At 40.6% G+C, this 16,082-nt stretch overlaps 1 protein-coding gene across 4 annotated transcripts in view; it reads left to right on the top strand.

The window, feature by feature from the left end:
• lrp8 (low density lipoprotein receptor-related protein 8, apolipoprotein e receptor) overlaps window positions 1–16,082 on the top strand; it is a 103,268-nt gene that overhangs the window by 71,508 nt on the left and 15,678 nt on the right. For all 4 annotated transcript variants that reach the window (XM_018754178.1, XM_018754181.1, XM_018754179.1 and 1 more), the window contains exons 5-9: window positions 4,675–5,049; window positions 7,555–7,683; window positions 8,504–8,626; window positions 12,597–12,716; window positions 12,890–13,015. In XM_018754178.1, the coding sequence (XP_018609694.1) occupies window positions 4,675–5,049; window positions 7,555–7,683; window positions 8,504–8,626; window positions 12,597–12,716; window positions 12,890–13,015 (873 nt within the window). The remainder of the gene's footprint in view (window positions 1–4,674; window positions 5,050–7,554; window positions 7,684–8,503; window positions 8,627–12,596; window positions 12,717–12,889; window positions 13,016–16,082) is intronic.

Below are 16,082 nucleotides of genomic sequence, written 5' to 3' on the forward strand. Positions count from 1 at the left end.
CTTTTTCTACTGTCTGTTTAGTGAAGTATTAACTGGTGAATTAAATGAGATGCTGTTTCATTCGAGGTCAAGGTGAGACATTCTCACATGCTTAGCGACACAGTGCTTTTACTAAAGTGTTTGAGTACTGTAGTAAGTATTGTATTTTACAGGATGTTTGCTTGAAACATATTGCACCACTCTTCATGTCATCCTGCAATAGCTTTGAATCGGCATATGCTATCACGTAATGATGAGCCTAAAACGTCCAGGGCAGCATCTCTCGCCTTCCTACCCTACAAAAATAGTAGTGTTGTTGTGCAAATACGTGAGTTTGCTGCCAGAGCTGGGATCGTGATGAGAGGCTCCCCAAAAGTCACTCTTATGTAATGTTCTCACAGTCGACCTGAGTGTGGGTGTAATGGATGCATGGCTAGAGTTCCTCCCTCGGGGCCATTGTTGTTATTGGTCTTGTTGTTTCAAACTTTAGTGCTTTTTCCAGAGGCTTTTGAAAACACTCCTGCATTCGTCTTCTCCTCCTCTCTGAACACCCAGAGTGCTTTGCACACTGACAGCAATAGCATTTACTGTATTTTTGTCCATTTTGAGAGATTAGGGTTTCTGGCACCAAGTGTAAAATGTTCATTTGTATTTGTAAGACCATTTTCTGTCAAATCATGTACTTCATAACGCTTTTTGGTTTGTAGCAATAAGAAAATTGATATTGAAATGTTTTGATTAAAAAATGTTTGCAAAAAGGTTTGCGTGTGACGGGGCATTTTTAAATGCTATTCGGTTCACCGTGGGAAAGTGGATGCTTCAAGAATATTAACCAATATTCGCCCTTGGCTAAGTGGGAATACAATGCCTACTCTCTGCTCCATGTGGAAATGTTATAATTGTGTATCCATGAAATTAATTAGGTGAGCACTGGTCTTGGAACTAGCACAGCTAATGCTCTCCCAGATTGGATTTGTGTATTACTATCTTCCATTTAGTTACAGAATATGACATACACTTGTCTAGGCCTCTAGGACGTTGCATTACATGACATAATACTACTCATAATAATGCTCTTTGTTCGGCAATTGATGCTGTATTAGCATATTCATGCAAGGGCAATACGAGAGCTTACTATTTATGCTAGCACTCCTTAAGTGTTTTAATTTTTAAAGGGTATCGGGACTAGGTTATATGAAAAATCGTGAACTCAACCTAGCTATTTTCATGTTATCTGACTCTTCTGTTCTGAGTGGTAGATGCTTTGCAAATCTGTTGATTGATTTTTATTGAGCAACTCTACATGCCGTACAACATTAGGGGGAAATTTTATTATTATTGTTGTTGTTATTGTTATTATGATTCTTATCAGTCACATATTTCAACTGATTCTTGATTAATTCACATCCTAAGAAGAGATCAAAGAAATTCATCCCATACTTTGCACAGGATACATTCAGCTCCACAGTTCCCATCGATGCCATCTTCTGAACTTTGGTTGCATTTGGCAGGCCTGGGAGAATTCCCAAGTTGTTATAGAAACCCTTCTTGACTTTTTCTTTCCTAATGTTCCCACCACCACTGGTACCAGCCTGGTTTTAGCATTCCACATTCTGCTGACCTCAGGTTTTGTCCTTGTATTACCAGAGTTTTTCGGCTTCTTTCAGCCTTGTGGTATGGAATCTAGGATACCCATATTGATCAGTTTGCAGGTCTTCTCTTTCTTTTTGTCCAGCACTGTCAGGAGAGTTTGTTGACACATGATGATGATGATGATGATGATGATGAATTTATTATCATTATTATCACTACTACAGGAATTCCTCTAGGTCAAATAGGCATTCTGACCCAGACGGAAAGTGCTTTGGCTTTCATCACAGGGCTTGTTCCGAGAAGCAGGTCCAAGCTGTTTAAATCAATTTGCTCACAAAGGGCAGTTTTGCTTTCATACGGGAAATAACTGGGGATGTCCCAGAAAACATATTGACGTGCTGCCAGTGTTTCAACAAACTATTGTGATGTTTTTTAATTGTCTATGTTTGTTTTGAGAACCTTAAATTCCAGAAATTCTGAAATGAGAAACATATACAACATTCCATCTATTGACCAAGGCTGCAAAGCACTAACAACTAAAAAAAAAAAAAAAAATACTCAACTGCTGAAGGCTATAAGGCCACCTCCTAATTTACAGGCCAGACCGGGTGCTGCTCTCCTCAGCTCTGCAGTGAATATTCATGCAGCATGTGTTTAGTTGAGAAGAGAGAGGCCTGCTATTTAGCAGTGCAGCTGTTGGATCAGAATGTCAGCCCACGTATGAATTAGTCACTCCTTCTCCACCTCCTGTAGGAATTCACAGGTCAGCCTAGCAGTGTGCCGTGCTCCTGTCCACAGCGCTGTTCCTCTAATGGATGAGGTGACAGTTGGTGAGGTCCAGTTGGCACCTTCCACTGTGAACTTTGGCATGTGACAGGATCAGTCCACTTTATAGCTGCATACTCGTATGATCTTACAAGTAGTTGTTAGGTTTTTGGATATGTCTAAAGCATCCAGAAAACCTGTCCCCAGTTCCACATGTTCACATTCATTGAAACATTTGTCATGTTCATTGCATATAGTTACGGTCATCTTGAAAATGAAGGCTCTTCTGATATTGTTTGAGGAAAACTTAGCATATTAGGATTATGCAGTTTCATTGTGAGGCAAAAGGTTTTGTTCCTATGAAGATAAAACTTGTTTTGGTTTAAAATGGTTGGATTTCCATTAGATGCGCTATCTAATAGTTTACCACGACTTGAGGCGCCCTGTGCACTCATTTGAAAGTCTCCAAGCCATACCTCATTGATTCTCTTTGTTACTGCTGCTGTGCGGTGCCCCTTAGGGGTGGGATTCTCAAGGATCCTTTTTGCTTTACTGACACTAAGTGTCATGGCGTCTTAACGTGACCATTAACTCAGTTTCAAAACAAAATCATAACTCTGACTTGGAGGTGGGTTGGATAGATGTAAAGAATCCTTCCAGGAATTTAACATACTCAAAATTTTGCTGAATTCAACTGTAGACTTTTATAGGTTTATAGACCTCAAACTTAAAATTGCTACTCATAGTTAGTTCTCAATGAGCAGTTGCAACACATTAAGTCTTCACTTCTGAGCATATGAGTAGCTATGTTTCAGGTTGTTCATAAGGTTCAGGTATAGTTTATAAGTACTATTGATTGGACGACAGGGTGGCACAATGGCATAGCAGGAAGTGCCTAGTCTGTTTGGATGTAGATTCAACTCCAGTTCAATCTGAGTGGAGTTTCCATGTTCTCCTCCTGTCTGCATGGGTTTCATCTGAGTGTCCCGGTTTCCTTCCATAGTCCAAAGATGTGCATTTCAGGTGAATTGGACACTAAACTGCCTGCACTGTATAATTATGTACAGGTGTGGCTATACTGCAGTGGACTGGCATCCCATCCATAGTGTACACCTTTCTTTTGAAGTGTATTTTTAATGTGGATCATACGTATAAACCCCAAGCCCCACAAGCTTTGTGCTACACACCTGTCTGCCAGCCCCACACCTGATGAAAACTTTTATCGGGAACATTGTGTTCCACTAGCTCGAGAACTAACTAGGGTGCCTGATTGAATGACACGCTCTAAAAAGTAGGGCTCAATGAATCGTGATAATGTGGACCGCATTGTGTGAGCCTCAGAATTTGTGAAAAAAACATTCTAAGAGACTAGATTTTCAATGGACTGTGACTCTCATCCAGCATAGTTTTTCTGAAAACTCTGTGATCAGCCTTGGCCTAGGTCAGGAAATGAAAGGGGCTTGTCCCATCAATGGTGGAGCATCTCTTTGTGTTCTCCATCTTCTGTGTCAAATTGGCTTTGCTCCCCTTGTTTCTGGTCTCTCTCTCAAGTATTGCCCCTGTGAGTTTGGCCCACAACTTTACAACTGAGAGTTTAGTGGTTTGGATATGTCTGGATATGTTTGTCTTTTTCATGAAAATGCCCTGTGTACTGTTCAGGAAGGTTCCCAGCTATAGTCCAGTGTTTCTTTCCTGGAAAAGGAAAATCAATAAAGGGCTGATTTAGTGTAAACTTAAACCAGTAAATTCTGTCTTGTATCCATTTAATAATAGTAGGCTGATTACTTTGTGTACGGGTGGCACAGTGTGTAGCGCTGCTGTCTTACAGTGCCTGGGTGGGCTGAGAGAACGTGGGTTCGATCCCCGCTCAGTCTGTGTGGAGTTTGCATGTTATCCCCCTGTCTGAGTGGTGTTCCTGCAGCTCTGGTTTCCTCCCAGAGATGTACTGTTCAGGTTGTTCCACTGATGTATGGATGAGTGACCCATTATAAGTAGTGTATCTAGCAGTGTAAGTTACCCTGGTGAATAAGGTGTGTGGGCTGGTAACACTACATAGTATCCATTGTAAGTTGCTTTGGAGAAAAGCATCTGCTAAATGTAAATTAAAACATGGGGCATGTGATCTCTGTTTTGCATGATGGTTGAGTCTGCATGTTCCTTTTTATTTCTTGGTGTGACAGAGTTACGGTTGCTTAGTGTAAATATTGCCGTATCTTTCTAAGAAATGCCATGAATGGGTAGCGTGTTAAATCTGTGGTGTTACTGCGGCATTACCAGACATTGCTTTCTTGCTCTGGGACTTAGTCCGAAAGGTCACTTTTCTCTCTTTCGTCCCAGACGGCAAGGCCTGTCCTTCCAATGAGTACCAGTGCCCCAACCGGAGGTGCGTGGCACCTGAGTTCCTGTGCAATGGTCAAGATGACTGCGGAGATGGCAGCGACGAGGACGAATGCTCAGTGCCTACGTGTGGTCCACATGAGTTCCGCTGCAACAATTCAGAGTGTGTGCCACGCCCGTGGAGCTGCGATGGTGACCCTGACTGCAGTGACAAGTCAGACGAGTCTGTGGAGCGCTGTGGACGGCGTACCGAGCCACAGCGACCCATCTGTTCCAACAATGAGTTCCAGTGCGCCAATGGGGATTGCGTCCACCTGAGCTGGAGGTGCGATGGAGACGCTGACTGCAAGGACAAGTCAGATGAGGCTGGCTGCCGTAAGTCCCACACTTCTTACCTTTCTTACAATTCTCAAGAATGCTATAATTCTTGCTGTACACACTATACATCAGTGCTATTTCTACCATTTGCACTATCCATGCCATTAATATTATTCATATCATTACTACATTGTACACTATTGTCATCATTCATACAGATCATATCCACATCAGGCATTCATTTAATCACCCATAGGGTTTGTACCATCCTTACTATCTGTACTATCTCTATACCTCCATCAATAGGTGACAGGCATGGATGAATCTAGACAAGATATGTTGCAGTGAGCTACAAATGGCCAAATGTGCATCTCCCTTTTGTTATTTTTAATTTGTATGCATTCGAATGAATGTATCCTATTCTCTGAGTGCATTACATCCAAAATTTTGTCATGTCTGTAATGTTTAAATACAGATAAAAAAGAGAACCTATATCCTTTTCTAGGATTTATGAACTGCAGAATTCAGAATTTAGAATTTGAAGGCTCTGTCTGTTGTTTTCAAGTTATGGTCGAAGAAAAGGGAAATTCTGTTTCTCTGAGTAGTAGTCGCTGGGGGTGAAGATTTACAAACAGGAATGTATATTCCTGGATTTCCAGTATTTTGGACCTATGAGCTGAGCTCTCCAGATCTTATTTCTGCACCTTATACACTACTTTTATTTGTAAAATTATTGTCAGGTTAATCAGAATATTTGCATTAATCCTTTTATTTTCATGCACCAAACTCTTACTTCCTTTGTGAAGATACAAAACGCAAGTAGGAACTTTTATTGTTGGATTTAATTGTTTCCTACAGAATCGCACAATGGAAACTTTTAACCATGCATTGAAAAGATTTGTGGTGTGATTATGGCACATGTCATTACAATACCCTGAACATTACGGAATCCAAGTACTAAGGAAAGGGTGAGAATGGCCTTTTGGTCCAGGTTAGTTATTACTTGCAAATTGTTTCAGACATAATCAGAAAACAGCACTGGTTCCCATGTTTAGTCCTTGGATTTTTATTCCCTTTTCTCCCTCAAAAAGTTATGGATTTATTGTGGTTATAAGTACCAGAAAACAAAACTGGAAATACGCACAGTTTTTTTTTATGTCCATTTTAGTAAAATACATGTTTATAAAGGGTATACTGTAACCAAAAAAAAGGTAAATCAGTCATTAAAATACTGTAATTCACAATTGCTAAATATGACCGAGATAATGGTACATTTCAGATCAACTAGTGGTCTCTCGAAAGATGCAAGTGTAACTGTGTGTGACAGTATTGGTTGCATTATTGTGTATGTCTGCTGTTATAACTGTCTGTTAAAAGAGGTTCTTTTGTGATGTCATTAACAGATATGGCTAATTCTGGGTGGCCTTCAGTGTAACCATTGGTGGGTGTTTGAAGGGTTACTAAGCAACTGCTTTATGCCATGGAATATTTAAACTCCTTTATAATCAGAAGAAGGGCATTGTGTCTAAGTACCAAGCTTTAAGACTCTTTCAGTGTTATCATAACAAAAGGGGTAATTGGAGTAATAATGCAAAAGTTGTCAATATTTTATAGATTCTGCTAAAAAAATTTAATTTAATTTAATTTGATTTGTTTGTTTGTTATCTGGTCATGTCCAGATTAAAGAAATTTTGTTGGTGTAAAATAGCTTTCTTTTCCCATTATTCAGTTTCAGGAGCCACAATATTGGTGCTGTTAGATGCTTTGATTTAGATGTAGTCTAAGCAAAAAACATCTTTTTAAAGGCAAATATATGTTCAGAAACAAAATTCTGGGGGGAAAAAAAGTGCATAAAAGCAATTATCTGAAATTGAATAGTTTTTCCTTTTTTACAGGAATAATTGTAATTTGCCTGTGTGTAGATATATAGCAGCAGTGTGCTCACTTTGAAGCAAGGTATTGAAAATCATTCATCACAGTTGGCCTTCTCCTTTCTTGACAGAGAATCACATTCTGTAATGTTGCATAGATCTGAGAGTAATAATTCACCCCCATTTCTGTTCCTCTGGCCCTTATCATGTGCGGAGTCCCTGAGCGTGTGTCATTTGACTGGAGTTGGTGGGGGCTTTATTGTTCTTCAGTCGTGAGCTGTGTGTTTGGTCTAGCTCGGAAAAACCTTTCAGAGATGGACTGCATGACAGCGCATCCCAAATGATCTTAGAATTGATCACTATTCCTTCGTTCCTGGGGTCAGCAATTCAAAAATTCTGCACATTAATAATTCAGTGATACTGTAAGACAATAATTGCAAGAAATAAAGAACCCCTCCCAGGAGACAGCAAACGGAAAACCAAGCACAGAATAAAAAAGGCATCTGATGAATTATTTACTAATTGCATGTTTATTACCTGTATTTTTTTTTATTGATATTGTATGTATTGTTAAGCCAGTTATTGATATGAATTTGGGTATGTTCCTATCCACGAACTAAAAGTCCGTTCTGTGTTCACAGCATATTTGCGCTGGACGTGAAACTTGTGTTTTTCTGTCTGTCTGTAACAGCACTGCTGACATGCCGCCCAGACCAGTTCCAGTGTGGCGACGGCTCCTGTATCCACGGCACCAAGCAGTGCAACCGAATGCATGACTGCCCAGACTACAGCGATGAGGCGGGATGTATTAATGTTAATGGTGAGTGTAGTGCTCTCTCTCTCGAGTTGTACAAAGGAGAGGCATTGACTAGCACTAACTGCTTTTACTCAGCCAATTTTTCATTGTTGGCTGACATCCTTTTTTTTGCACATGACCATTTATACAGCAAAATCAGCTGTGCTAAATCAAATCAGATGGAGATAAATCAGCACTGAGAGGCGTTTGCCTTCGAATATACGGGGATATTATTAATTTGATTTTAATATTCCCTGTTTTTCCTGTATGAAGACAGACCCGACACAGTATGTATTGCATATCCTAACAGGAGAGGAGTAAAATTTAATTCTTAGTAGCCTGTGTGCCTGCTGGTTTTCAGTGTACCCCACTTCTCTGGCTTAATAGGTCCAATTAACAGTAAATTATCAGTGCTATTTATACTGATTAGTTTTCCTCAAAATGCAGTCTGGAAATAAGTACTTTCTAAATGTGCAGCAAAACTCTGCAGTCTCCTAATGTAATTTGTCATTTAAAAATTTCTAAGCGATTTAGTTAATTGCATCATTTCATGAGGATGTTGGAGGGGAAAACCTGCATACCGTCAGCCTGCAAGAAATTTGATAACCCTGGATTGCAAAAGACTCAGTACTAAATGTGGCTAATCATAAAAAGTCATCAGGACTTCCACAGTTCAAATAATTAACTGACACGAAGCTGGGTTTGGTCTGTAAATATTTAGGTTTAATTAATTGTCAGGATCCAGAGGCTCTGTAACTCGGGATCCATAGTTTCATCACCTTTAGATGTGATCTCCCCTCCCAGGATAATAAAGCACCCCCTCAACCTGTCATCCACTTTGCAGCCACCAAGTGTGAAGGGCCCCTGAAGTTCATGTGCAGGAACGGCGAGTGCATCGATAGCATTCGCGTTTGTGACTCCCACAAGGACTGCAAGGACTGGTCTGATGAGCCTATGAAAGAGTGCGGTAAAAGAATCTTTATTACTACCACGTTCCCTTTGAAAGCTGATGGACGGTATGAGTTTATAAGGAAAACAGTCTGATCAAGAGGAGAACCTCAGCATGCTGACAGCGATCAAAGGATAGGCTCTCACTCAGGCTCCCGAGTGTAAAGCTTTCTGATCTATATCTGCACATAGAGAACAGGGCAACAGACAACCTCGTAGGTTACCAGTTGTAGTTTTATTAAATACTTCAGGTATTTTTAAATTTTTCTTTTGATTTTTATTTGCAGGACTTGTTACTGGGGTAATTTTTTATGCTTCTAATTCAGGATAAGTCCTTTAATCAAGGGTACAACAGCAGCAGCAGGAATCCAGACCTGTCCTTTGACTGCAAGGTGACCACTGTCCCAAATGAAATATCAGTCATTTTTCATATAACAGAGTCCTTTATTCAAAGTCGTTTACAACTATTTACCAATTTGTACTGCAGGTTGTTGAGGCTATAAAAGTTAAAGATTAATGTCTTTCTCAAAGGCAGTACAGCAGTGGAAGGATTGCTATTTGAAATGGAAAACCTCTAGGTTACAAGTCGTTTTTCCTAACTGCTACTCTTCTGATTGACTCTTAAAACAATAACACTAAGTATCACTACCCAAATGACTAACAAATGATAAAGGCCCATCAGTTCAGATAGTCCAAACCCAAATAAAGGTAAAACTCTATAGGGCTAGTCACATTCTGTGAACTTGCTTTTCTTGGTCAGTCTAGCTGATTTGACCGTTATCTAGCTTGGCAGTGATTCATTTAGGGCATTAAAATTAACATTAACAACAAGGTATTTTGCTAGCTGACTAGAGCTCGGTAAATGTTGAATGGAACTAAGCTATTGTAGTACTAATTTTGACATTGGCATTCTGTTAGCAAGTATACAGAGCTTGTCACCTAATTATTGAATATTTGGTAAGCAAGTTACACAACAGGAGAGGAGCAAAGTCATTTTTTTAGGAGTGGGTGCAGAGCTCCTGCATACTGACACTGACATCCGTGGGTAGACATGGAGGGCAATGTGTGAAGCGTAGGTGAATGTGTAGCCAGAAAACTTGTAGATTATATTGATATTTAGGTTATGTACCATCCAGCATTCAGGAATTATTAAATTCATTCATACTCTTCAAAAGTTACACTGAACATGAAATTACATAAATGGCAAATGGGTTCTCAGAATCAGTACTTAAGCATTTATCTTAACCTTATTATAGGTGAGAATTTGTCATAACACTACTCAAGGTGCAGTCTTTTAGTAAATGGAAAAAGATAATTCATCAAAATGAAATATATTTAACTTCCAAAAAATGTCTGTGTACTATTTTTGATGACCTTCCCACTCTCTAGGTTACAAAACACATGCAATTAGTGCATTAACATATTTAAAATTTACAAATTATTCTCAACTTAGGGAGGCACAGTGGCGCAGTGGGCTTGGCCGGGTCCTGCAGTCTGGTGGGTCTCGGGTTTGAGTCCTGCTTGGGATGCCTTGCGACGGACTGGCGTCCCGTCCTGGGTGTGTTCCCTTCCCCTCCAGCCTTGTGCCCTGTGTTGCCGGGTTAGGCTCCAGTCCGAAGCGGCTTCAAACAGCGCGTGTGTGTGTGTGTGTGTGTGTGTGTGTGTGTGTGTGTGTGTGTGTGTGTATTCTCAACTTTCCAAAAATTAGTTCTACAGTTAGACATTTACTCTCATATACATAAATGCAAAAATTCACTTTTTATCAGTAATCTAAAATACTTAAAATATTAATACCATTCATTTTGATTATAAATTTTTATTAATAATATTAATGAATTATGAAATAAATTACCTCCAAAGTGACCTAATAAATTAGTCTGTATTTTTCCAGTTCTTTTTGAAGCATTTCATGTACAGATAATGTATTGATGTATTAAGGAAAAAAATTGGTTAGCTCATGCATGTTAAGTAAAAATAAAAAAGGACCAACTTACCAACTAATCACAGAAATAAAGACCCATTTATCTTTTATACAAGGCAGCAAAAACATATTCTGTATTAAGCATATTTAAACCCATATTTTTCCTGATTTGCTTCCTGGTTTGAATGAACTCAATTGTCAATAAAGTTGGCATGAAACTCCAGCTATAGTTGGTTAACATTAAACTCTAATTACTCTCACTGCTGTTGAATTTAGCCAGTGAAATCAACAAAAGTCATTTAACTCTGAGACGAGACGTTTTTCATTGTTCACCTTAACTGACAGCTGACTAATCAAGTCTTATTACTGCAAATCAGTAATAAGACTTGATTAGTTTTAAGAAGAGAAAACTGACACAAGAAATGTGAAAAATTCAAAACAAAAAAGGTGATAGAAATGCAACAGAATAAAAGTAATTTTTTTGTTCACAAATGTCCTTGAGTAAATGTAAAAAGTGTTGATGTCAAAAATGCTTTTTCCAAGAAATGCATTTGAGCATAGCTAACGGAGCTCTTACTAACCACCTCTTGCATTAACTCTTTCAGTTACCCCCGAGAGGATGGGCAACTCTCACACCATACATTCTATGACTGTATTTAATAAATGAGTTGAGTGGTCACAGCTGGGCCTGGTCATCATTCTGCAATGTCCCGGTCTTCTTTTAACAGCAGGGCAAACTTACGCATCTTGTGTAAAAGGAATAGGTCAATTCTGTAATATGCTGTAGGCTCTGCCATGGAATTGGTGTTCTCTTCATCTCCCCGACAGAATCTTGGCTTCCCTAAAACCTTTGTTGCAAAATGCATAACGCCGTTCCCTCTCTCCAGAGTAATCACTTTGCAGCTTTAGTCAGGGAAGGCAGATGCCTCCCGCTAGTAGAGGCCAGTTAGAGGAGGCACCTGCTGAGCCTGCGCTGCATGACTCCTTGAGCCGCCCCCAGTCATGTCATCAATAGGTTGTCATAGCAGCGTGCCTCCAAGTGCAGGGGGTATTGGGGCAGGGGGGATTTTTTGGAAAGACAAAGAGGGGTCACATCCCAGAGCTCCTGTGACCCCAAGCCAGGGAGCAATGTTACATTAATAGCAGAACAGCATCTCCTCAGCCCCTTACGTTCCTCTGTACAGCGTAGGCAGGCCCCGTTTTATCTGCCACTGGTGCCACTACTGTGCCTGGCAGTCTCCCCAGCCCTCTGCTCCTTGAGTTAAATCTGAGCATAAACGCGAATGCAAACTGACAGATATTTCTGTAATGTTTGTAATGTGTCATTGTCTTTGATGGCTGGAGTTGTGATATAAAACAAATTTCAGAGAACTCAGACAAAGTTCTATTGTATCATATTTTCTCTGCATAAATCAGCGTTTTAAAGAGTGAAGTGAGATGCATTATTTAAATACTGCTTGGTGAGACTGAGCCTGCTTGTTTTTGTATTCCGCAGTCAGTAGGTGGTCCGCTGATGGCTGCAGGCTTATTTCTCATGGGACTCTGTGTACCACAGGCCCACCTGCATCTATGGTTGAAGTTAGTCACCAGGGCATGCCCATCAGAGCCGCAGCAGAGCCATGTTAGCATGATTTAATTAGAATTTTGTTTACATGGAGCTTGATCATAGGCTGCATTAAGGATCCCTGTTATGCAGACACTCAGCAGGGGATTGCTGGCTGTACGACTGCAGTTTTTAATTCGGGGAATATACATGTGCACAGTAAACAGCATTGCTAGTCCTGAAAATGTCCTTTGAACTCGCTGTTATCCTTCCTAGTCCCAGATACAGTGACATGTGCACACAAAGTAAAGCCAAGCCCCCCCCTTCAGGGAAATGGAGTTTTACACAGACCTTACCAATCTCTCATCATTGTCTGTCATACCTGACTAGTCAGAAGAAAAGTAATGGTTTCTTGTCTGCAGAGTTCACACTGCTCCAGCTGTGTGTCACAGTGATCTCCCTACCTCCCTGTCTACCCCCATACCCAATATGCTTCCAACCTGTCCACCTCCCTTCACTGCCCAGGCTTGAACGAGTGCGCCGACAACAACGGTGGCTGTTCCCACATATGTACCGACCACCGCATCGGCTACGAGTGCGAGTGCCCCCCAGGGTACAAGTTGCTGGACAAGAAGACCTGTGGGGGTAATTTAGTATTCTGCCGTCACTTTCCCCCATCCTCCATTTCAGAGCCTTAACAGGAACCAAAAAACAAAAAAGGCATTGCTTCCGCCGCCTCCAGTCCACCTCCACTTCTGTTCCCCTTTCTAGTGTTGTCGTATGGCCATTATTGATGCCTTTCCGATGTCTCTCTGCAGACATAGACGAATGTGAGAATCCCGAAATCTGCAGCCAAATCTGCATCAACTACAAAGGCGATTACAAGTGTGAATGCTTTGAGGGCTACGAGATGGACCCAGTAACCAAGATCTGCAAAGCAGTGGGTAAGGCATTTTCCAGTGTCTGTTGAGAACACCCATTACTTTGCACCCCTTTCAAACAAGAAATAATTAAGCGTCTTTGTGCACACCGTTTACACGGTACTCAGTGTAAAAGCAAATATTTGCCATTTTTAATAGGGGAGTTCTCAAAAGGGGGCAGCAATCCCTCTTTTTACCCTCCCACCTGAAGCTGGTTGTCAGGTCCTGCTAGGTTACAAGAACTGTGTGCAGTCTCCCACAGGGTCCCTTTGGAGGAAACCGACAAGAGTGAAGGGTGAGCATGCATAAGGAAAGAGGACAGTATTGTAATTCACTGAACAAATTGCTTTCTGTGTGAGCAGGGGCAACAGGATTAAAATCAAGATTTTCAACTTATGAAGTCATGAACGGGTGACATTAACAAGAGATTGTAAGCAGATCTCTGTGTGACTTTAATTTGAAGTTCCAATTTCTTTTAAATTGCTTCGTTTTATGAAAGAAAATAGCTGCTTATTCTTAGAGAAAAATAATGCCATAACATTCATCTTTAAAGTTTGTTAAAAGCAGAATGACAGAGAATTTTTTTAAAATTTAAATTAAATTTCTTTTCGCTTTGACGTAGTGATGCCACCATTAGTATTTTTAGGGTCTTCTTTCTGATGTCAGCATAATGTGTATTAAATGACACTCTCATCCACTTTTTTCCTCAGTTGTAGTCTTCTCAGGCTACACGGATAGTTTTATGATGACTGTAATATCCCACAAAGTCCCAGGAAGAAGTGAAAAAATATGAGACATAGGGCAGCTTTCATCACAAGACTGGCAAATGCACACATAGTGGAAATCTTTTTAGTTTCGGTTGAATTAAACACTGAGTCTTACAAAAGGCCTTAAAATCTTTATTCCTTTCATGAAATTTGCTAAATGTGTCAAACATATTTTGCAGCATATTAATGACACAACAAATTGTGGGTTTCAAGAGCACCATATGATGCATCTCTTACTAAAGTCATATCAGAATCTGTGTACAGGATTCTGCTTTCAGCCCTTACCAAGGTCCACTGATATGTCATTCCCTGGTTTTTCTGTTTTTATACTTCATTGTGGAGCTCCTGAGCACAATGGAAGAATGAAATGGCTTAGGCAATGGTTTGGATTGAAGGATTGACACTTTTTGAGGCTAAGCCATTCAGTAGCCCAATACTCATGCATATTCAGTATTAAAAAATTAATAACTATTTATTTACTCATATCTTTAATGTATTTGACACAAAAGTTATTATCTTGCAAATGAATAATCCTTTGGCTTCCAGCTTCAGTATCATGACAATGTCAGCAGTTCAGGGATGTTTTACTGTTGTGTTTTGTTTTGTGCACATATTTTGTACTTTCAGACTAGAAAGTGATTTCACTGCAACTGTGGTCCATCATTATAATTAGGATGCTGGACTATTTGTTCAAATAGTGTGAAATTTTTCAATGGCTGACACTTTGGAAGTTAGCACTTAATATCCACTATCTGTTTGTAGATGTAATAAATAAGGCAGTCCTCATATCTGCATCCTTAAGAGTGACTTAATTGCTGTGTACCAGGGGAACATTTATCTCCATTGGCTACTAATTACTCCAGTGGCCGTATTTTGTCATGTGGATTAACATGGAGCAGAGGAAATCCCCCTTTGTGCACAAAATTGATCCAAACATTACAGCGATTAAAAACACATTCCAGGTAACACCACTGCATTATAGCATGAGCTTAAATTGCTTTTATAATGCAGTTCATATGAGCTGAACTGAGTTAAAAGTGCCGATTCAACCACCCAACTTAGCTCATGAAATCATGTTGTGCTAATTTAATTAGATTTCTCCCAGGAAAGGCCATGATATCTTTCTATGTGAAAAGCAGATTGTCTGCCTGGGCCTTTCGTTTCCTTGTAACACTCATGCGTGCAATGCAGATGTGTCTGCAAGGATAATGAAAAAGAATTCTGCAGCACAGTGAATTGAAGTATAGAGCCTTCAATTTCTACAGAAGTGAAACATTTCTTATTCTATCAGTAGCCTAGATGGAAAGGGGAAGTGATGCTGTCATTTTTTAATATGGTATTCTCACTTCAGAAAGGAGGTAGGGCAAGGGCGTATAGTGGGTTGACTGAAGAATCCAGGGCTGAGAGTGGTGAGAATGAGTTTTGTCTGCATATTTCCCAAGAAGAGATGCATACAGCTCTTTGGAATGGCATACTGTCTGGCAGTGAGCCAAACCACCATTACATATGGTCTACTTATAATTTTTTGTTTTTGCAAGTATGTTAAGGGATTTGAGTGTAAACAGTGGGAAAAGGCATTCTGTGTGGAACCACACACACACATTGGCTGAAGCTGCTTGTCCTGAGTGGGGTCACAGTGAGCCGGAGCCTAACCCAGCAACACAGGGCATAAGGCTGGAGGGGAGGGGATACACCCAGGGCGGGACGCCAGTCCGTCAGAAGGCACCCCAAGCGGGACTCAAACCCCAGACCCACCAGAGAGCAGGACCTGGCCAAACCCGCTGTGTCACTGTGCCCCCGCGCCCCCAGTTGTGTGGAACCAATAACCCACACTTTAAAGTGGAGGAAACAAGAAAAAAAGCTGTCAATTAGCCCAAAATTATTTGTACTTGGGAGGTATTGTAGCAAGGAAGCTCAAACTGTCTTATTTCAGTCTGACATTCCATTACAGCACCTGCAACTCATGGCTAATAGCTGACAAGAGAAGATGAATTTGCTCCTGGGAAGAATGAAACTGAGCTCTGCAGTCTTTGGCTGATGAACAGCTGACTGAGCCCTATGCGCATGGAAGAAAACGGTTGACAAACTGGCGGGTGGTCAGACTTACAAAGTGCCTGTAGTCCACTTCCACCCATATGGTTGGTTGGTGTTCTCCTCCCCTCCCCTTACCGGGCGATGTGTAAATATGTAATGTGCTGTTCCAGACATCTGGTGAAGACAGCCTTCAATGTCAATGCTGTAGCTTGTTGTGAGAAACGAGCACAAAGAAGGAAGGCCATTGCTGCTAGCTGAGTCAGTTACAAATGGCAGCCTCACCAGTGCGA

The sequence above is a fragment of the Scleropages formosus genome, chromosome 9 (genome assembly GCF_900964775.1).
Source record: "Scleropages formosus chromosome 9, fSclFor1.1, whole genome shotgun sequence".
Taxonomy (NCBI): Eukaryota; Metazoa; Chordata; class Actinopteri; order Osteoglossiformes; family Osteoglossidae; genus Scleropages; species Scleropages formosus.